This window comes from Hyla sarda, chromosome 2 (genome assembly GCF_029499605.1).
Source record: "Hyla sarda isolate aHylSar1 chromosome 2, aHylSar1.hap1, whole genome shotgun sequence".
In the NCBI taxonomy this organism is placed as follows: Eukaryota; Metazoa; Chordata; class Amphibia; order Anura; family Hylidae; genus Hyla; species Hyla sarda.
The window spans coordinates 499,182,561-499,203,372 of record NC_079190.1 but is presented as its reverse complement, the minus strand read 5'-3'; the positions used below and the strand labels follow the sequence as shown (position 1 = coordinate 499,203,372).

Genomic DNA, 20,812 nt, shown 5'->3' with positions numbered 1-20,812 from the left:
CATTTTTCCTCTATTCAGGTTCTGATACATCTCCCCCATAGGTTAACAGGACAGGAACAGTCCACAATTTAAAGGAACAAAGAACACACGATCCATGCCCACAGCGCAATACTGTAACAATCAAGTACCAGAGGATTTTAGTGTAATAGGTAATCACTTTTGTTATGCACAGAGTGATTTTAAAATGGACGATGCAGAAGAAAAGTTCAGTAGCAAATGGCCATTGACTGAAAATGAAAGCGGAACTGGTTTACTTGCCCATAGCAACAAAACCCAGAAAAGCCCATAGCAACCAATCCCAGCACAGCCCATAACAACAATCCCAGCACAGCCATAGCAACCTATGCCAGCACAGCCCATAACAACAATCCCAGCACAGCCATAGCAACCTATGCCATCACAGCCCATAACAACAATCATACAACAGCCCAAAGCAATAAATCACAGCACATTCCATAGTAACCAGTCCGAGCACAGCCCATAGCAACCAATACCAGCAAAGCCTATAGTAATCAATCACAGCACAGTTCATAGCATTTAATTGAAGATTTTCCTAGTTTTAATGACGGAAAATATAGATTTTATTAACGACAGGAGGCGAGCAATATTTGCATTATCTTTCTTTACTGAACTCACATAGCAGCGAAACAGTTAATGAAAGTTTGCAGAGAAGAAAACTTAGGTGTAACCAAACATAACAGGTAGTCACAGGTGCACTAATCATGCTCTTAGTACAGGTAATAAATAGCCAGACAGGTTAAGCCCCGTCCTCTTTCTGAGATGCGATAAAGATATAAGTATAACCAAAATAAAGCAAGTCCAATTTTCCAAAGAAAAAATATAGTCCAGGAAAAACCGAAGTTAGCAGATGTAAACCAGGATCTTGAACCGGAACGTAAAGTCATTAAGAGTCTTCAGGGGAAGGAAGTCGTCCGAAGAGTAGATCACGGATATGTGATGAGAGTCCTCAGTATGCTGAAAGATATAATTTGTTAAACATAATGAGGGAGGGACAATAGATAGGGAGGGATATTGCTCGCCTCCTGTCGTTAATAAAATCTATATTTTCCGTCATTAAAACTAGGAAAATCTTCAATTTTATGTCCGACAGGATGCTCCCAATATTTGCAAGTTTAAAGCTATAATGACATAAGCATCATATTATACTTCATAGGATAGACATGGAGACATGAGTGTCAGGTTTAAAATAGAAGGTTTTAAAAGTATGTTCGGAAGACCAATTGGCCGCTTTAAGAAGATCAAGAAGAGATCCTCCTCTTTGGATGCTTCTAGTGGACATAGCCCCTCTAGTAGAGTGTGCTCCGAATTTGGAGGTATCTATTCCAGCCATGTTCATGGCTATCCTGACCCACCTCGCTAAGGTAGTGGATGTAACTGGAAGATGGGGTTTACAATAGGAGATGAGTAACTGGGAAAGAGAGTGGTTACAAAGGGGATATGTTTTATGTTCATAAGATTTTAAACATCTAACTACACAAAGTTTAGGATGATTGGTGAAGGAGGGGTAGAAGACCGAGTGTATATTAGTCTTTGTACGACGAGAGATCGAAAATTGAACCCCGTGGGGTAAAAAGGATCTATTCGATATGTCTAGAGCTTTGACGTCTGAGACTCTCTTTATAGAGATGAGGCAAAGTAGAACTGTAAGTTTGATAGAAAGTAGTTTTAACGAGAGAAGGTCGTTGTCCTCCCAAGAGGAAAAGAGATTGAGAATGAGGGAAACGTCCCAGGTGGATTCGTATTTAGGATGAGGAGGTCTTTTGAAACGAATTCCTTTTAGTAATCTACATACAAGTGGATGTTTGCCCACTGGAAAAGAGTTGATATGTTCGTGTTCTGCTGAGATGGCAGAGCGGTACAAGTTTATAGTTCTGTAAGCTTTGCCTGAATCAAAAGATTCTGAAAGAAAATTTATGACATGGGAGATAGATGCTCGAACGGGATCCAGAGATTGTTGAGAGCACCAATGAACCCAAAATCTCCAGGCTGATCTGTAAGCTTTATGGGTACCCGGGGCCCATGATTCTGAGAGGATGTCCTTAGCAGATTGTGAAAGTTCGCAATCAAGAGGGGATTGCCTGAGATCATCCAGGCGATGAGAGATAGAGAGCCTGAGATTATTAAGGGGTGAGGGTTCCCTAAGGGGTCCTGAAGAAGAAGAGAAGAGGGAAAACAGTTAAGATTTTTGGAATGTCCATGGATAAACTGAGAACTTGGGGAAACCAAGTTTGAGACGGCCACCATGGAGTAATCAATACCATGGTCGACCGATGAGTTATCACTTGGGATACGACTCTGGGGATCATTGTAAATGGAGGGAAAGCGTAGAGGATTTCCTGTGACCAGAGTTGTAGGAAGGCGTCTATCCCTAAAGCCTCTGGGTCTGGTCTCCAGCTGAAGAATAGAGGTAACTGATTGTTCAAGCGGGAGGCGAAAAGATCCATATAGAGAGGTCCCCATATGGAATTGATAGAGGAGAAAACGGAGGAATCTAGTTTCCAATCGCTGGAATCCGTAAGGAAACGAGAATTCCAGTCCGCAATAGAGTTGGCTAAACCAGGTAAGTATTCTGCTTTCAAAATGATATTCTTTTCCAAGCAGAAATGCCAGAAATCTTTCGCAATTTCTGATAAAGCTTTGGAATTTGTGCCACCCAAGCGGTTGATGTACTGGACCGCCGAGATATTGTCCATTCGAAGCAAAATACAGCAGTTAGATCTGTATTTCGCGAAGCTTTTCAGGGCAAAGGAACCTGCTAAAAGTTCCAAACAATTGATATGAAGGTTGGCCTCGTTCTCTGACCATTTTCTTCCTGTGGTGAGTGTTCCGCAATGAGCTCCTCAGCCTGAAAGGCTGGCGTCTGACTCTATAATAATGTCCGGGGTATGATGGAAAATGGTTTTGCCATTCCAGGATTCTAGGTGGGAAAGCCACCATAGAAGTTCTTCCTGGGCTTCGGTTGATAGGGGTATCAAATCCGAATAGTCCATACCCTGTCTCAGATGATGAATTTTGAGACGTTGTAAGGCCCGATAATGTAAAGGTGCTGGGAAGATAGCCTGTATTGAAGCGGATAATAGGCCAATTATACGAGCAAGTGTCCGTAAAGATATCACTTGTTTGTTCAAGGTAGATCGGATCTCCTTCCGAATTGTTTTTATTTTCTTGGTGGGGAGACTTAGTATAGTCTTGTGGGTATCTATCATGAAACCTAAGAATTCTACCTCCCTTGAAGGGGTCAAGATAGATTTCTTGTTGTTGATAGAAAAACCTAGAGAGGTGAGAAGGGATATTGTCCATTGAAGATGTTGGAGAAGAGTTGATTGAGACTGAGCCATTATGAGGATATCGTCTAAGTAAATAATTAGACGGACACCTCTGCTCCTGAGGAAGGACGTTATGGGTTTCATTAGCTTTGTAAAGCACCATGGAGCTGATGACAGGCCGAAGGGAAGGCAGGTGAACTGCCATTTTTGACTTTTCCAGATAAACTGGAGGTATTGTTGGTGAGAGGAATGTATGGGAACAGTGAGATAGGCGTCCTTTAGATCTACTTTTACTAGCCAATCTCCTTGAATCAACATGTCTCTGAGAAGGTGAATCCCTTCCATTTTGAAATGTTGATATAGAACAAATTTGTTTAAAATGCGAAGATTGATCACCGGTCTGTATCCTCCGTCCTTTTTCTTTACTAGAAAAAGATTGCTGAGGAAGCCTTGTGTGTGATTTGAGATTGGAGTAATTGCTCCTTTGGAATGAAGATCTAAGACCTCCTGGTCTATGAGTTTTTGATCTGTAATTGAAAACTGAATCGGAATAGGGAGAGAATGTTTTATTGGGGGAGTTATGAATTCTATCAGGAATCCTGAGACCGTGTTCAGAACCCAAAGATCTGAGGTTATTGAAGACCAAGCATGGATAAAATGTTGGAGTCTTCCTCCTAGGGGAAGAAGAAAAGAAAATAGAGGAACTGGAGTTACCTGAAGATGGTCTGGTCCTTGGGAAACCTCTGCTGCCTCTGGATCTCCATGGACGTCCTCTGGTTGGGAAGAATGGTGCTGGATTGAAGGAGGATGAGAATTGAAAGTTGCCTCTATCTTGATTGGGGCCTCTGGGGTATTGCCTAGATGAGGAGGCTCTGCTGGGAAAGCGGCCCCTACCTTTCCCAGCTTTCCCAAAAATTTTGGAAGAGAAAACTTTCTTTAAGGAAGATTGAGCTTTGTCGAGAGATGTAAAAATCCCGACAAATTTTCCTATTTCTTTGATAAAAGCATCTCCAAAAAGGAGACCTTCAGAGGAATTTTCTATTTCATGTGTTGCCATGCTGGCTAACTGAGGATCCATTTTCATAAGGATTGTGCGGCGTCGTTCTGCAGCAATGGCTGAGTTAGCGTTGCCCAGCAGACAAAGAGCTCTTTGTGCCCAACCGCGCAAATTGCTGGCATCTATAGGATGCCCTGAGGAGAGTGATGAATCAGAAATTTCTAAAATTTGTGTTAGCGGGCCCAAGACATCCAGGAGTTTGTCTTGGCATGCCTTGAAGGACCTGTCCAGGCCTTTTTTAGGGTTCTTCCCCATTTTATTTAAATATTTGACCAAAATAGGGTCTAGTTCGGGGGTGCATTCTGCTTTATCGGGTAGATTAGGCCGAGGGCATTCAGATCCTAATTTATTTCGGGTGGATCTATCCAAGGGTTTTCTTATTCTGGCAGACAGGTATTTAGCCAGATGGGAATTTGGGACCCATTCCGAGGATCTCGGGTGTTGAATTAGATCTGGGTTGAAATATGGGGTGCCCTGGCTGTCTAGCAGAACTGGTTCTGTGTTTATCCCAGTTTCAGTATTATTTTGTGTGTCAGAGATCTCGCCTTCCTCATAATCCATTGCTTCAACAAAAGAATGGTCAGATGTGTCTGAATCTGAATCAGAATCCTGTTCTGAGGAAGATGAGACTACATAAGAGTCAGGTTTTGATCTTCTTTTAGCCTTTTTTGCCCTAGTATTTTTAACTTCCTCCTGGGCAGAGGGTCTGGGATGTTTTGTGTTAACATCGTTCTGGTGGCTAGTAGTGGCCAATTGTTCATTTATGTCCTGACCTAACCCGTGGCTAGAATGTCGCTTAGACCGGGTTTGCTGGTCGTCCCTTGCACAAAAACGTCTTTTATGTGTGCGTTTACCATGAGGTTTGAAACCTTTGGCTAAAGCTCTAGAGGACTCCTCCGCAGACCAAAAGATGTCTGAAGGAGTAGAGGGTTGAGCAATATTAGGGTTATTGTGTGATATAACAGTTGATACTGATTCTGATATGACCTCACGTATGGAGGAAATAGCTGACTTTATGGCCAGCGGTATTGACTGGTTCACCATGTTTTTAACGGCATTTGGGTCTGACATATCAATATCAGTAGGAGTAGAGGGCTGTCCTTCTTTGGGTAATTTATTTTCAGCAGACATTATGAAGTAATTATTTAGTAAAATAAGTGTGCTGAATACCAATAAGGCAAAATTAAATTATGGACTCTGAAGAATAAGGGTAGGAGTAATGACAAATATTATGGGAAATAATCACTTTCCTGAAGCAAATTAGGGTTTTTTCCCGAGGTCTGACAAGACTGGAGGGACGCTGTGTCGCTGTGACAAGACCGCGGCGAAGAGCTGACTGGTAGGTTCGCGCCGCTGCTGAGACAGCGAGTGAAGCGAGATCTCGCGATATGTGAGACTCGCACTGTGAGGAGAGCGCACGCGCAGAGTCTGAAGGACGCGCGCGTATAGTATTATAACGGTTAGTGTTGGAGACTTAAGTTAAGTAGAATGTATCGGAGATTACCAGGGGGGGTTGTAATTGGGGGGGGGGGAGGGGGGAGAAGCGGTGCGTGGCAGTGTGAAGCTGCGATGGGAAAAGGAGTATAATTGTGTACGGGGGTATGAAATATGCTAAAGTATGTATAGTATTATAAGGGTTAATCAAATATATTAATTGTATGGTGATTCCAACAACTATATATTATATTATATCAAGCCAACATATCACACTGAGAGAGAAGACAATTTGATACTTATCTCTAAGTGAGCAGCGAAGAAAGAGGGCGGGGCTTAACCTGTCTGGCTATTTATTACCTGTACTAAGAGCATGATTAGTGCACCTGTGACTACCTGTTATGTTTGGTTACACCTAAGTTTTCTTCTCTGCAAACTTTCATTAACTGTTTCGCTGCTATGTGAGTTCAGTAAAGAAAGATAATGCAAATATTGCTCGCCTCCTGTCGGACATAAAATCCCAGCACAGCCAATGGGAACCAATCACAGCACAACTTTTATTTTTAAGAACTTTTGCATTGACTTTTGCATTGACGCTGTGGCGACCTTTTACCTCAGTGGGAAGATCAGTCACCACAACATAAGAATTTGGGGCTCAAAAGAACCATGTGACCTTATGGATCCTGTCACTGGCCGCTCCTACCTAGACATGTTATAGGAATGGCAAGATCTGCCAAATATAATCTGTCACCAGGATGGTCGCTCCACATTTACATTTTGATGTTTGCCAATTCCTGAATGAAACTCTACCAGTCGATTGTATTGGCTGCACCAGAAACTATTCACCAATGTTGATCTAATACCTTGTGACTTCTTTCTGTGGGGACATCAAGGACTGCCCCCCCCCCCCCCAGTCAACCTCAGACAATACATTAGTGAAACACTGGACATCAGGGGCAGACTGACCGGCAGACATGGTCCCTGGGAGCAGTGCTGAGCTTGTCTGTGTCCCACCTGCAGTCTGAGATTTAGGACTCCAGCATGAGTCTGAAATCTATAAAAAAAATTGACTGGTAGGGAGACCCCTAGTGGTCATTTTTTCAAAGTGGAAAATTAAATAGAAAGAAGCATATTCTTTAATAATATGCTATTGGAAAGTTATTCTGCATACATTAATCTATAATATATCAACATTTTTTTGATGAAAGGTACCCTTTCATTTACAAAAAATATATGGTGTAGCTTGACGACTCACACTATGAGGTAGCGTGAACCGAGAATAACTGCTATGCACTTATACCCCACGTCCCTGTCTTAAAGTCTAAAACTGGTTAAAAAGGAAAGGAGTGCAGTCCTCAGGTTTTGTACTATGGGATAAATGGAAAGAAAAGATGCAATAATAAGCAATAGTCAATGGGACTGCTATGCAGTCAGGGGCAACTTGTTATAGTTCCAATAATGCCCACTTTTGTGCTTCGGTAGAGGGAAAAAAGCACTGTATTGTCCCATGATGTAAGACAGGCAGAGCGCAGCTGTCAGCGGGCCCTCCTGGGAAAAGAAATGCTGATGGGAAATCGGCGATGCTGGTCTCTGGCCAGTGATTTAAATCCTATGGAGGAACACAATGTACAGTGGGGACTATATCCTGCTCACCCGGTCTTATGGTTTGTTTGGGAGCTTCTAGATGCGGGACGTCGCTGTGAACGGCTCTCCAGCAGCGAGCTCTCAGTCAGATGGTGCTGTCTTTACGATGCCTCTGTCCTCTTCGTGTTGGAGCGCATGCTCTGGGATGAGATTGACGATGCTTTGTGTAGGTGACAAACGAGCCTCGGGTCCCTCCGTACTTAGTAACGCTGTGGATGTTTGGGATTGCAGTCTGATATGAGGCTATATGCATTTCAAGAGCTCCACCCCTTTCTTCAGTAATTTTTGCCATAATTAGAATAGGTCTAATCAAGGAAAAGGTGGGAACAGAGTATAGGATTGGGAAGGAAGAAAGGAAAGAATGGGACTGGGAAGGAAGAAATGGTGGGGAGTATCAAGGAATGGGTTAAAAGGTTGCTGGATCACATAGGGTGTTCTTGGGATAAGTATCTCCTTTATTTTTACCATCAAATAAATATAGAATATATGAAAAAATAAGTGTGCATAAACATAGATTGTGTAAGGAGGTGGGTGTATGTGAATTAATTGTGAAATTATTATGTGTGAGGCTTTGTGAGTATTAATAAATATAATAAAATTAGATAAAATATGTGTTAAAGGGGTACTCCGCCCCTAGACATCTTATCCCCTATCCAAAGGATAGGGGATAAGATGTCAGATCGCCACGGTCCCGCTGCTGGGGACCCCCAGGATTGCCGCTGCGGCACCCCGCTGTCATTACTGCACAGAGCGAGTTTGCTCTGTGCGTAATGACGGGCGATACAGGGGACGGAGCAGCGTGACATCATGGCTCTGCCCCTCGTGACATCACTGCCCGTCACCTTAATGCAAGTCTATGGCAGGGGGCGTGACGACCTTGGCAGGGGGCGTGACGACGAAGTTCGCATCCTGCATTCAGTTCCTTTGGTTCAAAGCTCTTAAAGTTGAAAATCATCCTTATCTCCACCCTGGACATTTTACCCGTATAATTGCCTCCTCTCCAACTTAACGTGACTGTTTGTATGGCGGTGAATTTTAGTCCTGCAGGGTTATTGCTGTGGTGTGTCGTGAAATGGGCCGAAAGTAGGTGCTTTTTCAAGCCTTTTTGATATTGTAAATATGTTTGGCTATCCTTACTTTTAACTATCTTTTGGTTCTTCCAATGTATTGTTTTATACATGGGCACTCGATTATGTATATTACGCCTTTGCTGTTACATGTGAGGAAGTCAGCGATTTCACATTCAAAACCATTTGATGCAGAGACAACTTTGATGTTTTCTTGGGGAAATCTGTTGCTCTACAGTTCCCACAGGTCCCCCATGAAAGAAACCTTTTATTTTCAACCAGGGTTCTGTTTTTTTCTGTTGTTTTCAGATTCTTGATTGATAATGCCACCTTATTCTCTAAGTTTGGGGCTCTAGAGTAGACTATCGGTGGTCTACTGGTTAGAATGGAGCCTAGAGCTTTATCGTTGAGAAGGAGGTGCCAATTCTTCTTGATGATTTTCTGTGTATTTCTGTAGTCGCTGGTGAATGGGAGGATAAGTTTAATGTCTTCTTCTGATTTACTGTCCTACTGCAGAAAGTAGTTCTGTCTTGGTTTCCAGACTTTTCGGCGTATTCTTTCAGAAAGTGTTCCAGTAATTTTTTCTCTTGAAATTTTAATGTTAAGGTGGCTGCTTCTTGGTCATATTTTGTCATTTCTGTGCAGTTTCTTCTCAGCCTTCTGTATTGTCCCATAGCTACATTGAGCAGCCACCTTGGTAAATGACAGCTGTTGTAGTCTATAATTGTTACGTGAAGTGGGTTTATGATAAGTGCTACAGATCAGCAAGTCCAGAAACTCTACTTTTTCTTGGCTGATGTTTGGTGTGAAAACCAAGTTCAGGTCATTGTTGTTGGCAGTGAGGATAACATTTTAATGTTCATCTTTCGGTCCTTCCCATATGAAAATTATATCGTCAATGTACGAGTACCAGAGCACAAGATCCATGCCTATCCTGGGGGTAATATAGTTTTGCTCCCACGCAGACTTGAAAAGATTTGCGAAACTTGGCACAAATCTGGTGCCCATCGCGGTACCGATACGCTAAAGTAAAAATATCCTTCGAAGTAAAAATTATTGTGATTTAAAATATATAAAATGCAATCCAATAAAAACTCTATCTAGTCCTGTTCCATGTGTTCTTCTTGTAGGAAGGTTCTAACTGCCTCTATTGCTTGATTGTGCCTGATGCTTGTATACAGTGCACTCACATCCATTTTGACTAAAAATTTGTTTGGACCCTATTTAAAATCTTCAAGGATTTTTATAATCCGTGTAGTATCCTTCAGATAATAAGGTGTTTTCTGCATTATCGGTTGGAGGAACTGGTCTATGTATCTACAAAGGTTTGTAGTTAAAGATTCAATTCCAGATACGAATGGGTGTCCTGGAGGGTTGTTAGCGTCTTTGTGTATCTTGGGTAGGCAGAAAAAAATCAGTAGTTTGTTTTCTGTGTCCCGTATAAATTTATGTTCTTTTTCATTCAGGATCTCTCTTTCTTGTGCTTTGTTGCATAGTTCTTCCAGTTCTCTCCTAAAGATCTCAGCGGGGTCTGTCTCTATATCTTTATACGTCTCTTCATTAGTAAGTTGACTGAGGCATTCACGGTTATATTTTTCTGTATCTTGGATCACTATAACCCCCCTTATCGGCTGGGCGTATCGTGAATGAGTGATCTTCCTGTAGAGTCTTGATTGCATTCCTTTCAGCTCTTTTTAAATTATTCTTTCTTTTTGAGTCCATTTTCAGGTCATTTCAGATCTTTTTAAATTATTCTTTCTTTTTGAGTCCCTTCTCAGGTCATTTTCTGTGGCAATCTTGAAGGCTGTGAAATCTGGGTCTGCTTCATTTTTAGGATAAAACCATGATCATGGGGTGCATTTCCTGTGTTTTTAATCATCATTCTTGTCATTTGCGGATGAATTGGGATATTTTAGGAACATATTTCTTTAGACAGAGTTGTCATACATATTTTGTGGTTGTGTTGGGGCGATTTTCAGGCCTTTGTTAAGCACTGAACATTCCCTGTTGGTCAAGGTGTGGGAACTTATGTTGACGATTGGGTTTTCCCTATTTTCTGTGGTGGTTGTGCCCAATCTTCTGTGTCTTCTACATCTCCTGTGTACCCTCTTTTTTAAGCATGTGTGTTGGAGGGATTAGTGGATGTATTTCTTCTGTAGTGTGATGCACCCCACAATCATGGTTTTATCCTAAAATGAAACAGGCCAAGATATCACAGCCTTTAAGATTGCCAAAGAAAACCACCTGAGGACATTGAAAATGGACTTGAAAAGGAAAATTTATTCAGCAAGAGCTGATAAGAATGCAATCAACACTCTACAGGAAGATCAGTCAATCACGATACGCCCAGCCGATAAGATACAGTGAAATATAACCGTGAATGCCTCAGTCAACTTACAAATCAAGAGACATATAAAGAAATGGAGACAGACCCCACTGAGATCTTTAGGAGAGAACTAGGAGAACTATTCAACAATGCACAAGAAAAATGGATCCTGAATGAAAAAGAACTTAAATTTATACAGGACACAGAAAACAAACTACCAGTTTTTTACTGCCTACCCAAGATACACAAAGACGCTAACAACTCTCCAGGATGCCCAATCATATCTGGAATTGGATCTTTAACTACAAATCTTTCTAGATACATAGACCAATTCCTTCAAACGATGCAGAAAACACCTTATTATCTGAAGGACACTACACAGATTATCAAAATACTAGAAGATTTTAAATGGGATCCCTACAAATTTTTTGTCACAATGGATGTGAGTGCACTTTATAGAAGTATCAGGCACAATCGAGGAATAGAGGCAGTCAGAACCTTCCTACAAGAAGAACACATGGAACAAGACCAGACAGAGTTTTTATTGGATTGCATTTTATGTATTTTAAATAACAATTATTTTAACTTTGAAGGACATTTTAATTACAGAGTATTGGTACCACGATGGGCATCAGATTTGCGCCATTTTTCGCAAATCTTTTCATGTTCGTCTGGGAGCAAAACTATGTTACCCCCAGGATGGGCGCAGATCTTGTGCTCTGGTCCTGGTGCATTGACGATATCATTTTTATCTGGGAAAGACCGAAAGATGAACTTTTAAATTTTATTCTCATTGCCAACAGCAACGACCTGAACTTGGTTTTTACACCAAACATCAACCAAGAAAAAGTAGAGTTTCTGACTTGCTGATAGAAACAAAGCCCATAAGATTAATCTGTAGCACTTATCATAAACCCACTTCACGTAACAATTATAGACTACAACAGTTGTCATTTACCAAGGTGGCTGCTCAATGTACCTATGGAACAATACAGAAGGCTAAGAAGAAACTGCACATAAATGACTAAATATGACCAAGAAGCAGCCACCTCAACAAGAAAATTTCAAGAGAAAAAATACCTGGAACATTTTCTGTAAGAATACGCCGAAAAGGCTAGAAACCTAGACAGAGCTACTTTCTGCAGTAGGACAGTAAACCAGAAGAAGACATTAAACTTATCTTCCCATTCACAAAATCATCAAGAAGAATTGGCACCTCCTTCTCAACAATAAAGCTCTAGGCTCCATTCTACCCAGTAAACCACCGATAGTTTACTCTAGAGCCCCGAACTTAGGGATTAGGTGGCACCATCGATCAAGAATATGAAAACAACAGAAAAAACAGAACCCTGGCTGAAAATAAAAGGTTTCTTTCAATGGGGGACCTGTGGGAACTGTAGAGCAACAGATTTCCCCAAGAAAACATCAAAAGTTGTCTCTGCATCAAATGGTTTTGAATGGGAAATCACTGACTTCCTCACATGTAACAGAAAAGGCGTAATATGCATAATCAAATGCCCATGTATAAAACAATACATTGGAAGAACCAAAAGATAGTTAAAAATAAGGATAGCCAAACATATTTACAATATCAAAAAGGCTTGAAAAAACACCCACTTTCCACCCATTTTATGACACAACACAGCAATAACCCTGCAGGACTAAAATTCACCGCCATACAAACAGTCAAGTCAAGTTGGAGAGGAGGCAATTAATTATACGGGTAAAATGTCCAAGGGCGGAGACAAGGATGATTTTCAACTTTAAGAGCTTTGTACCAAAGGGACTGAATTCAGGATGCAAACTTTGGGATTGTATAATACCAGCCATAGTTCCAAACCTTTAAAACCTTTTTTTATATATTTTTTATATTTTATTCCATTTTTCAAACCCTTATATAACCTTTATATATATTTTTACCTTCTTACGAGTAATCTTGTGGGGATACCACTGGTTATGGCAGGCACAGAGTCTGGCTGGTTAGCACCCGTGCATGCCCATACCTGGCAGCCCCACCAGCTACACCCCCCATTTTTTTTTAACCGATCTAGCTATTGTACACACACCTCACCACACTGTCGGACCTACTCTTCTATGAACCTGTAGGAACCTAACTGTCTTACCCCAAAATCCTCTTTTCAACTCTAATCCCTTTACTCCAATAAGTCCCACACAACCTACATGTATACTCTTAGTACAGTGGTTCTCAACCCTTTTTGCAACTGTACCCCCAAAGGGTGAAAGTATGTCCGTAAGTTCGCGCAGAATTTATGCGTAAGGGGTACCCACGGACAAAATAAGTCATTAAAGTACTTAATTTCATAATGGCGTGTGCTTACCTTTCTGATGCGATACTAATACAATATTTAATCCCCTCGTGCCATTATTCCCCCCTCCATCTTAATCCCATTGTGCCCTTATTCCCCCCTCCCTCTGATCCCCTTTTTTCATAATCAGATAATGGCAAAAGGGAATCAGAGGGAGGGGAGAAGGATGGCACAAGGGGATTAAGATGGAGGGGGGGGGGGGTAATGATTACTCCTCCACTCCATATTCATCCGCTTGTGCCATTACCCCCCCCTACGGTTCCCATTTGCCATTACCCCCTCCATCTTAATCCCCTTGAGCCATTATTCCCCCCTCCGATCACCCTGGGCCAATATATGAGATGCATACAATAACACCCTTCCATACTGCGGTGTTACACTTAGTTTAACATGCTTATCAGGCCTGTGTCTATCCCGTTTGGCAGGAGTTGGAGGGCCGCACTGACCGGTGATGTCCTTTTGCGCTGTGCCGGCACCTCCGCACAACCTCAGGGACATAACATGTCAGGCCCAGCAACCACTGCAGCTCACGTAAAGTGGCCATGGTCGCAGCTCAGGCCACGGTACAATATAGTGAGCTACTGCGGTGACTGAGGCATACAATCCCCGCTCTGCGCTGACAAATACTGGTGCTCTCTGCTGACACCTGATGCCCGTATGAGGAAAGTCCAGAGCAGTAGAAAATCCCCACTGCAAACCTATGCTACTCTGAACAGTTCCTGACATGGACAGAGGTGTCAGCAGAGAGCACTGTGGACAAGACAAAAAAGAAATTCAAAAAGAAAATAATTTCCTCTGTAGCATACAGCTGCTAAAAAGTACTGGAAGGGAAAATATTTTTTAATAGAAGTCATTTGACTTTGACCTGAGGAAAGGGTCGTATCTGAGAACCCTGAAACGCGTCTAGTCCTGTACATTAATCTAGTTCACTGGCATTTATGCTCTTCGTGAACTCAAGCTATTGCTCACGGAGCAAGTTCATCACATTGTGGATCTCCTACGCATTAGTCGATCTAGACTAGTGTCCGGTCCTGATCTTACCTGGCCAGCTCCGGCTCAGCTGACGTCACACGCCATCTACACGAGGCAAGTTCCATCTACCCAGCGTGTAGTCTCCGGCTTCTTCCAAGTCCAGCGGTGAGGAGATCGATATCATCAGCGCCTGCCAGCGCTTGGTCTCCTGACAAATCTACCATCGGCTCTTGCCAGCGCACGGTCTCCCGGCGATTCCATCATCGGCGCCTGCTAGTGCCACCAGCCTGGGACGATCATCACCGCATAACACCTGGACCTTGAGAGTTAAAGCCACAGCACCATCCAAGACCGCTGACTGTGATATCTAGGCACAGGAACAACTATATTGCCTCAGCGGGAGCTGACAGAGCTACACCATCCAGGATCGGTAACAAAGTATCCAATTTGATATACAATTGTCACACAAAAGGACATTTATACTGCATCTTCACAATACCGTAAAGACATTATATGAATTTGTCTATATAGAGCTATCTCATATGCCAGTGATACTTTTTATCTATTGTCTATTTAATCAATCACACTACCTTGGAAGGTCCGGGCAATATTTTTCTATATATAATTCGCTATTTTTTGCAGCTATGGTATAGTTGCATGCCCTGTTGACCTCAGGTAGGGTTTACATATTAATTGTGAGCTGCACTTGCACCTTTTTTTCTTTTCTTCTCATTTACAAATCTGTTTTACTTTATGGCACCAGTTGATAAAAAAAAAATACCCCTTTAAAGCGCAACTGTCATGACATTTTTGTGTAATAACCTGCACACAACCTTTGTACTGTGTGCAGGTGTTGTGTACAGCAATTATTTTACCTCATATTTGCAGGATTTCGTGACGCTAAAAAGTGCTTTTAATCAAAGCCACTGACGGTCGCATAGGCGTGGTGCGAGGTACGCGATGCCCTGCCGTCGCCATGCCCACCCACATGCCCACTTTGTATCTCAGTGCTGGGACCGCTGTGTGATTGACACACAGGTCCCAGTGCATGCACCCTTCAACTTATGTAACGTGCGCGCTGCTGCACGTCATGCAGCAAGCGCTCGCTCCTCCAGCGAGCGCTCGCACCAGCCGCTGTCATCCTCCTCAGTGCGCCTGCGCAAGGAACGCCCTCTTTCCTGTACATTGCCGCGGCCCCGTACAGGAGATTGCGGGGGCCCCAGCGTTTGGACCCCCCATGATCGAAAACTTTTCTCCTATGCAAATATGGGATACAGATCTCCTTTAATATCTGTCACATAGTGACAAACAGCACATATTGCACAGCGGCTTTACCAACCCACACCTCCTAACATTACAATCTCTAAGCGGATTTTCTGCATATCTGTTTTAAAAAAATTATTCTTATAATTATTTTGTTATTTATTATTGTGATAGGTGTCCAGGTGGTTGGTCGCTAGGTCTCAACCCCCCCCCCCCCATCTTCACTTGGTTCCACCATTGTATAGGTTAAATAAATATTGCTAATTTTTACCACAATACGGTCTGATCACACTACTTATTCGTGATACCTCTGTCTTTTTTCTCTCTCTCTTCTCTTGTTCCTGTTCAATTTCCTTTCCGATACACCCTTTTTTTTTTACCTTTCCCTCCCCCCCTTTTCCTCCTTTTCTCTTTTCACCCATCTTTCCACTTATCCCATAGTAGAACACCTGAGGACTCCATTCACTTCCTTTTTATCGAGTACCAAAAGGTGTTTGAAGTCTTACAGGCAGTGGTCAGTTGTGAACCATATCAGTGTTTCCCAACCAATGTGCCTCCATTTGTTGCAAAGCTACAACTCCCAGCATGTTGGGAGTTGTTTTGCAAAAGCTGGAGGCAACCTGGTTGGAAAACACTGCCCCAGAAGAAAGGTAGCTTTTTCTCCCAAGCCCTGTACTCCCCGTACTTTGTAGAGGGCCCCAGTTAAATTATTATCAGATTTTTAAGGCACAGCCAGTGGATATATGTGGTGGCCACTGAGTGTTAGTAGATGTTACCTTGTTCACTTCGTGAGGCCAGGGTACCGCTTTTCCAATCCACGGTCCAAAGGTGGGAGACAGCTTCTCCTGGGCCAGACATGATGAGCGAATAAACACACCGATGTCAGGTTACGGATAACTGTCTTTACTGAGCCTTTGCAGATGTTATAATATAGACAGCTGGCCTTTCGTGTAAGAGTGCAGTGTACCCCTTGCGAGCCTTGTTGCCGTTTTGAGACTTGTGGTGCTTTTCACTGGACGGAATTATAGATTGTAGATTGAGATTCCAAGGCACTCTAGACTATTCTGCAGGGACATGTAGTCCTCCCGCGAGTGACACATATAGGATGACCAGTAGAAAGATTAACCTCTTCAGGAGGAAGGGCATATGCATACGCCCTACATCCTGAGTCCTTAAGGACCGAGGGCGTATGGATATGCCCTTGGGAATTCTGGTCCCCGCCGCTAGCCGGTCGGGGACCGGACCGGGATGACTGCTGATATCTATCAGCAAGCATCCCGTGCATATGCCCAGGGACCCCCCCCCCCCCATGTCGGCGATCGTAGGAAATTTTTGCCAGATCCGGGTCATACCGGTGTCTGGTGACCCGGAAAATCAGGGGGATCGGGGGTGTCCAAGACACCCCCTGGTCCCCTTGAAGGGATAGAGGTTAGGTGGCAGGGGTGCCACCCCTCCTATCCCTGCTATTGGTCGTCAAGAAGCGACGACCAATAGCAGATCGGGGGCGGGGGGGTTAAAGTTCGGTTCCCCCGTCCTGGCCACTGACGGTAATTCGGGCAGAACGGGGGAACTGTAGCATGACTGGCAGCGGGGTAGAAGTCCCTTACCTGATGGACTGTGGCAGGCGGCGATGACGTGCAGCTCCCTCGTGGCTTCCTGGTGAAGACCACGGAAGCTGGTGAGTAGTTGCCTAGCAACATCTGGGGGGGGGACTAAAGTTTGGAGACCACTATACAGTGGTCTCCAAACTGTAGCCCCCCCCCAGATGTTGCAAAACTACAATTCCCAGCATGCCCAGCCGTTTGGGCATGCTGGGATTTGTAGTTTTGCAAGATTTAAAGGGCTAGAGTTTGGTGATCACTGTGCAGCACTGGGCAGCAAACAGCTGTCTCGGCATGTTGGGAGTTGTAGTTGCGTACCACCAGCTGTTGCATAACCTCATTTACCAGAATGCTCTACGGTGATCAGTACATGCTGGGAGTTGTAGTTTTGCAACAGCTGGAGGCACCCTGTTTGAAAAATACAGAACAGTAACAGAACCTAACTGAAGGGTTTCCAACCAGTGTGCCTCCAGCTGTTGCAAAAGTAGCTGGAGGTTTCCCCCCCCCCCCCCCCCCCCCCATGTGAATGTACAGGGTACATTCACACAGCTAGGTTTTCAGTAAGTTTCCTGCTTCATGTTTGAGCTGTGGCAAATTTTCTGCTGCAGCGCAAACTCCTTGTGGGAAACTCACTGTAAACCTGCGCCAGTGCGAATGTACCCTAAAAACACTACACTACACTACACTAACACAGAATAAAGGGTAAACCACTACATATACACCCCTTACTGTCTCCCCTTCCCCCCAATAAAAAACATTGTACGGCAGTGTTTCCAAAATGGAGCCTCCAGCTGTTGCAAAACAACTCCCAGCATTTCTGGACAGCCACTGACTGTCCAGGCATGCTGGGAGTTTAGCAACAGCTGGAGGCACCCTGTTTGGGAATCACTGGCATAGAATACCCCTATGTCCACCCATATGCAATCCCTAATTTAGTCCTCAAATGCGCATGGCGCTCTCTCACTTTGGAGCCTTGTCGTATTTCAAGGAAACAGTTTCGGACCACATATGGGGTATTTTCGTACTCGGGAGAAATTGAGTTTCAAATTTTGGGGGGCTTTTTCTTTTTTTACACTAACATGCTGGCGTTGCCCCTTACTTTTTATTTTCACAAGAGGTAAAAGGAAAAAAAGACCCCCAAAATTTGTAACTCAATTTGTAATTTTTGATTTGCACAGCCCACTGTTCCAAAGATCTGTCAAACCCTAGTGGGGTGTAAATGCTCACCGCACCCTTTATTAAATTCTGGGGGGGTGTAGTTTCCAAAATGGGTTCACATGTGGTGGGGGGGGTCCACTGTTATGGCACCATGGGGGGCTTTGTAAATGCACATGGCCTCTGACTTCTATTCCAACCAAATTCTCTCTCCATAATCTCAATGGCGCTCCTTCTCTTCTGAGCATTGTAGTGCGCCAGCAGAGCACTTGACGTCCACACATGGGGTATTTCCATACTCAGAAGAAATGGGGTTACAAATTTTGGGGGCATTTTCTCCTATTACCCCTTGTAGAAATGTAAAATTTGGGGAAAAACCACCAGCACTTTAGTAAAAAAAAAAAATTTCATTTACACATCCAACTTTAACTAAAAGTCATCAAACACCTGTGGGGTGTTAAGGCTCACTGTACCCCTTGTTACATTCCTTGAGGGGTGTAGTTTCCAAAATAGTATGCCATGTTTTTTTTTTTTTTTTGCTGTTCTGGCACTATAGGGGCTTCCTAAATGTGATATGCCCCCAAAAACCATTTTAGCAAAATTTGCTTTCCAAAAGACAAATGTGACTCCTTCTCTTCTGAGCATTGTATTGCACCCGCAGTGCACTTGACGTCAACACATGGGGTATTTCCATACTCAGAAGGGATGGGGTTACAAATTTTGGGGACATTTTTTCCTATTACTCCTTGTAAAAATGCAAAATTTGGGAAAAAAGACAGCATTTTAGTGAAAAAAAAATTCATTTACACGTCCAACTTTAACTAAAAGTTGTCAAACACCTGTAGAGTGTTAAGGCTCACTGGACCCCTTGTTACGTTCCCTGAGGGGTGTAATTTCCAAAATTGTATGCCATGTGGGGGTTTTCTTGCTATTCTGGCACCATAAGGGCTTCTCAAATGTGACATGCCCCCCCAAAAACCATTTCAGAAAAACTCATTATCCAAAATGCCACTGTCACTCCTTCCCTTCTGAGCCTTCTAGTGCACCCACAGAGCACATAACATCCACATGTGAGATATTTCCTTACTCGAGAGAAATTGGGTTACAAATATTAGGAAGATTTTTCTCCTTTTACCCCATGTAAAAATTCAAAAACTGGGGCTACAAGAACATGCGAGTGTAAAAAATGAAGATTTTGAATTTTCTCCTTCACTTTGCTGCCATTCCTGTGAAACACCTAAAGGGTTAACACACTTACTGAATGTCATTTTGAATACTTTGAGGGGTGCAGTTTTTATCATGGGGTAATTTGTGGGATATTTCTAATATGAAGGCCCCTCAAATCCACTTCAAAACTCAACTGGTCCCTGAAAAATTCTGATTTTGAAAATGTTGTGAAAAATTGGAAAATTGCTGATATAATTTGAAGCCCTCTGATGTCTTCCAAAAGTAAAAACATGTCAACTTTATGATGCAAATATAAAGCAGACATATTGTATGTGTGAATCAATATATAATTTATTTGGGATGTCCATTTTCCTTATAAGCAGAGAGTTTCAAAGTTAAAAAAAATGCTAAATTTTCAAATTTTTCATAAAATTTTGGAATTTTTCACCAAGAAATGATGCAAGTATCGACAAAATTTTACCACTAACATAAAGTAGAATATGTCATGAAAAATAATTCTCGGAATCAGAATGAAAAGTAAAAGCATCCCAGAGTTATTAATGCTTAAAGTGACAGTGGTCAGATTTGCCAAAAAGGCCTGCGTCCTTAAGGTGAAAATGAGCTGCATCCTTAGGGGGTTAAAGCTTGTAGTAGGCCTCTACTTAGAGCACACAACACACAGCACACCTGAGCTGCTGCTCAGGAGTCTCATTAGGTTGGAAACTAACTGTGAACTGACTAACTCCTCCCCTGTATCTCACTATATAGGGAAGACTTTTGGGGTCTCAATGGCTCACATGATCACATGGGGTTCACTGCTCACATTTTAAAGGCACAGTAACATGTGAAATATACACACATGAAACCATAACAAAATTAATTTAGGATACAATATATTATTTTTATATTACACTATGCACATAATTAATACGACAGTAGGACCCTAGTGGGCCCAACACCATGTGCTATCAGGCTGCCGAGACAGTCCAAAACCCCCGGACAGCCACTTGTGCTGTGACACCACATATAAAATACTTTAAACATAAGTGTCCACATAACATCCTTTATACTGTATTAATGGCCAATCATCCCTCTCTTTCTCAGCTCAGCCATCTACATACTTAAAACTAAACAGTGATGGATCTCCAGAGTGCGGAGCCATTGGTGGGAATCCACCTGCACATATCTCCTGGATCCCACATTCAGATGATATAAACACCACAGTGGTGGAAGAACCGGACAGGACACGGTCAGTGATCAGCATATTCTGGAGAAAGGAGATGAATGAGACATTAATGACTTGTGTTGTTTCTCATCCAACGTTTGCTCATCCATGGAAAGAATTCATTGTACTGAATAGTAAGTACACATATACTTTTATGCATGTTTTTAAACTTTTCCTATAAAGATTATCATAACACCAACATGTAATATGAGATTAACTCTAGGATTAGCTCTGAGATGGTCCATTAAATTAACCACGTTTACATCTCATCAAAGCATGTCAACTTC

General features: G+C 42.7%; 1 protein-coding gene across 1 annotated transcript in view; it reads left to right on the top strand.

Annotated features, from left to right (window-relative positions):
* The window catches only part of LOC130358109 (cell surface glycoprotein CD200 receptor 1-A-like), an 89,635-nt gene that overhangs the window by 30,566 nt on the left and 38,257 nt on the right, over nt 1-20,812 (top strand). Inside the window, exon 3 of the mRNA XM_056560936.1 lies at nt 20,405-20,659. Within this exon, the coding sequence (XP_056416911.1) occupies nt 20,405-20,659 (255 nt within the window). The remainder of the gene's footprint in view (nt 1-20,404; nt 20,660-20,812) is intronic.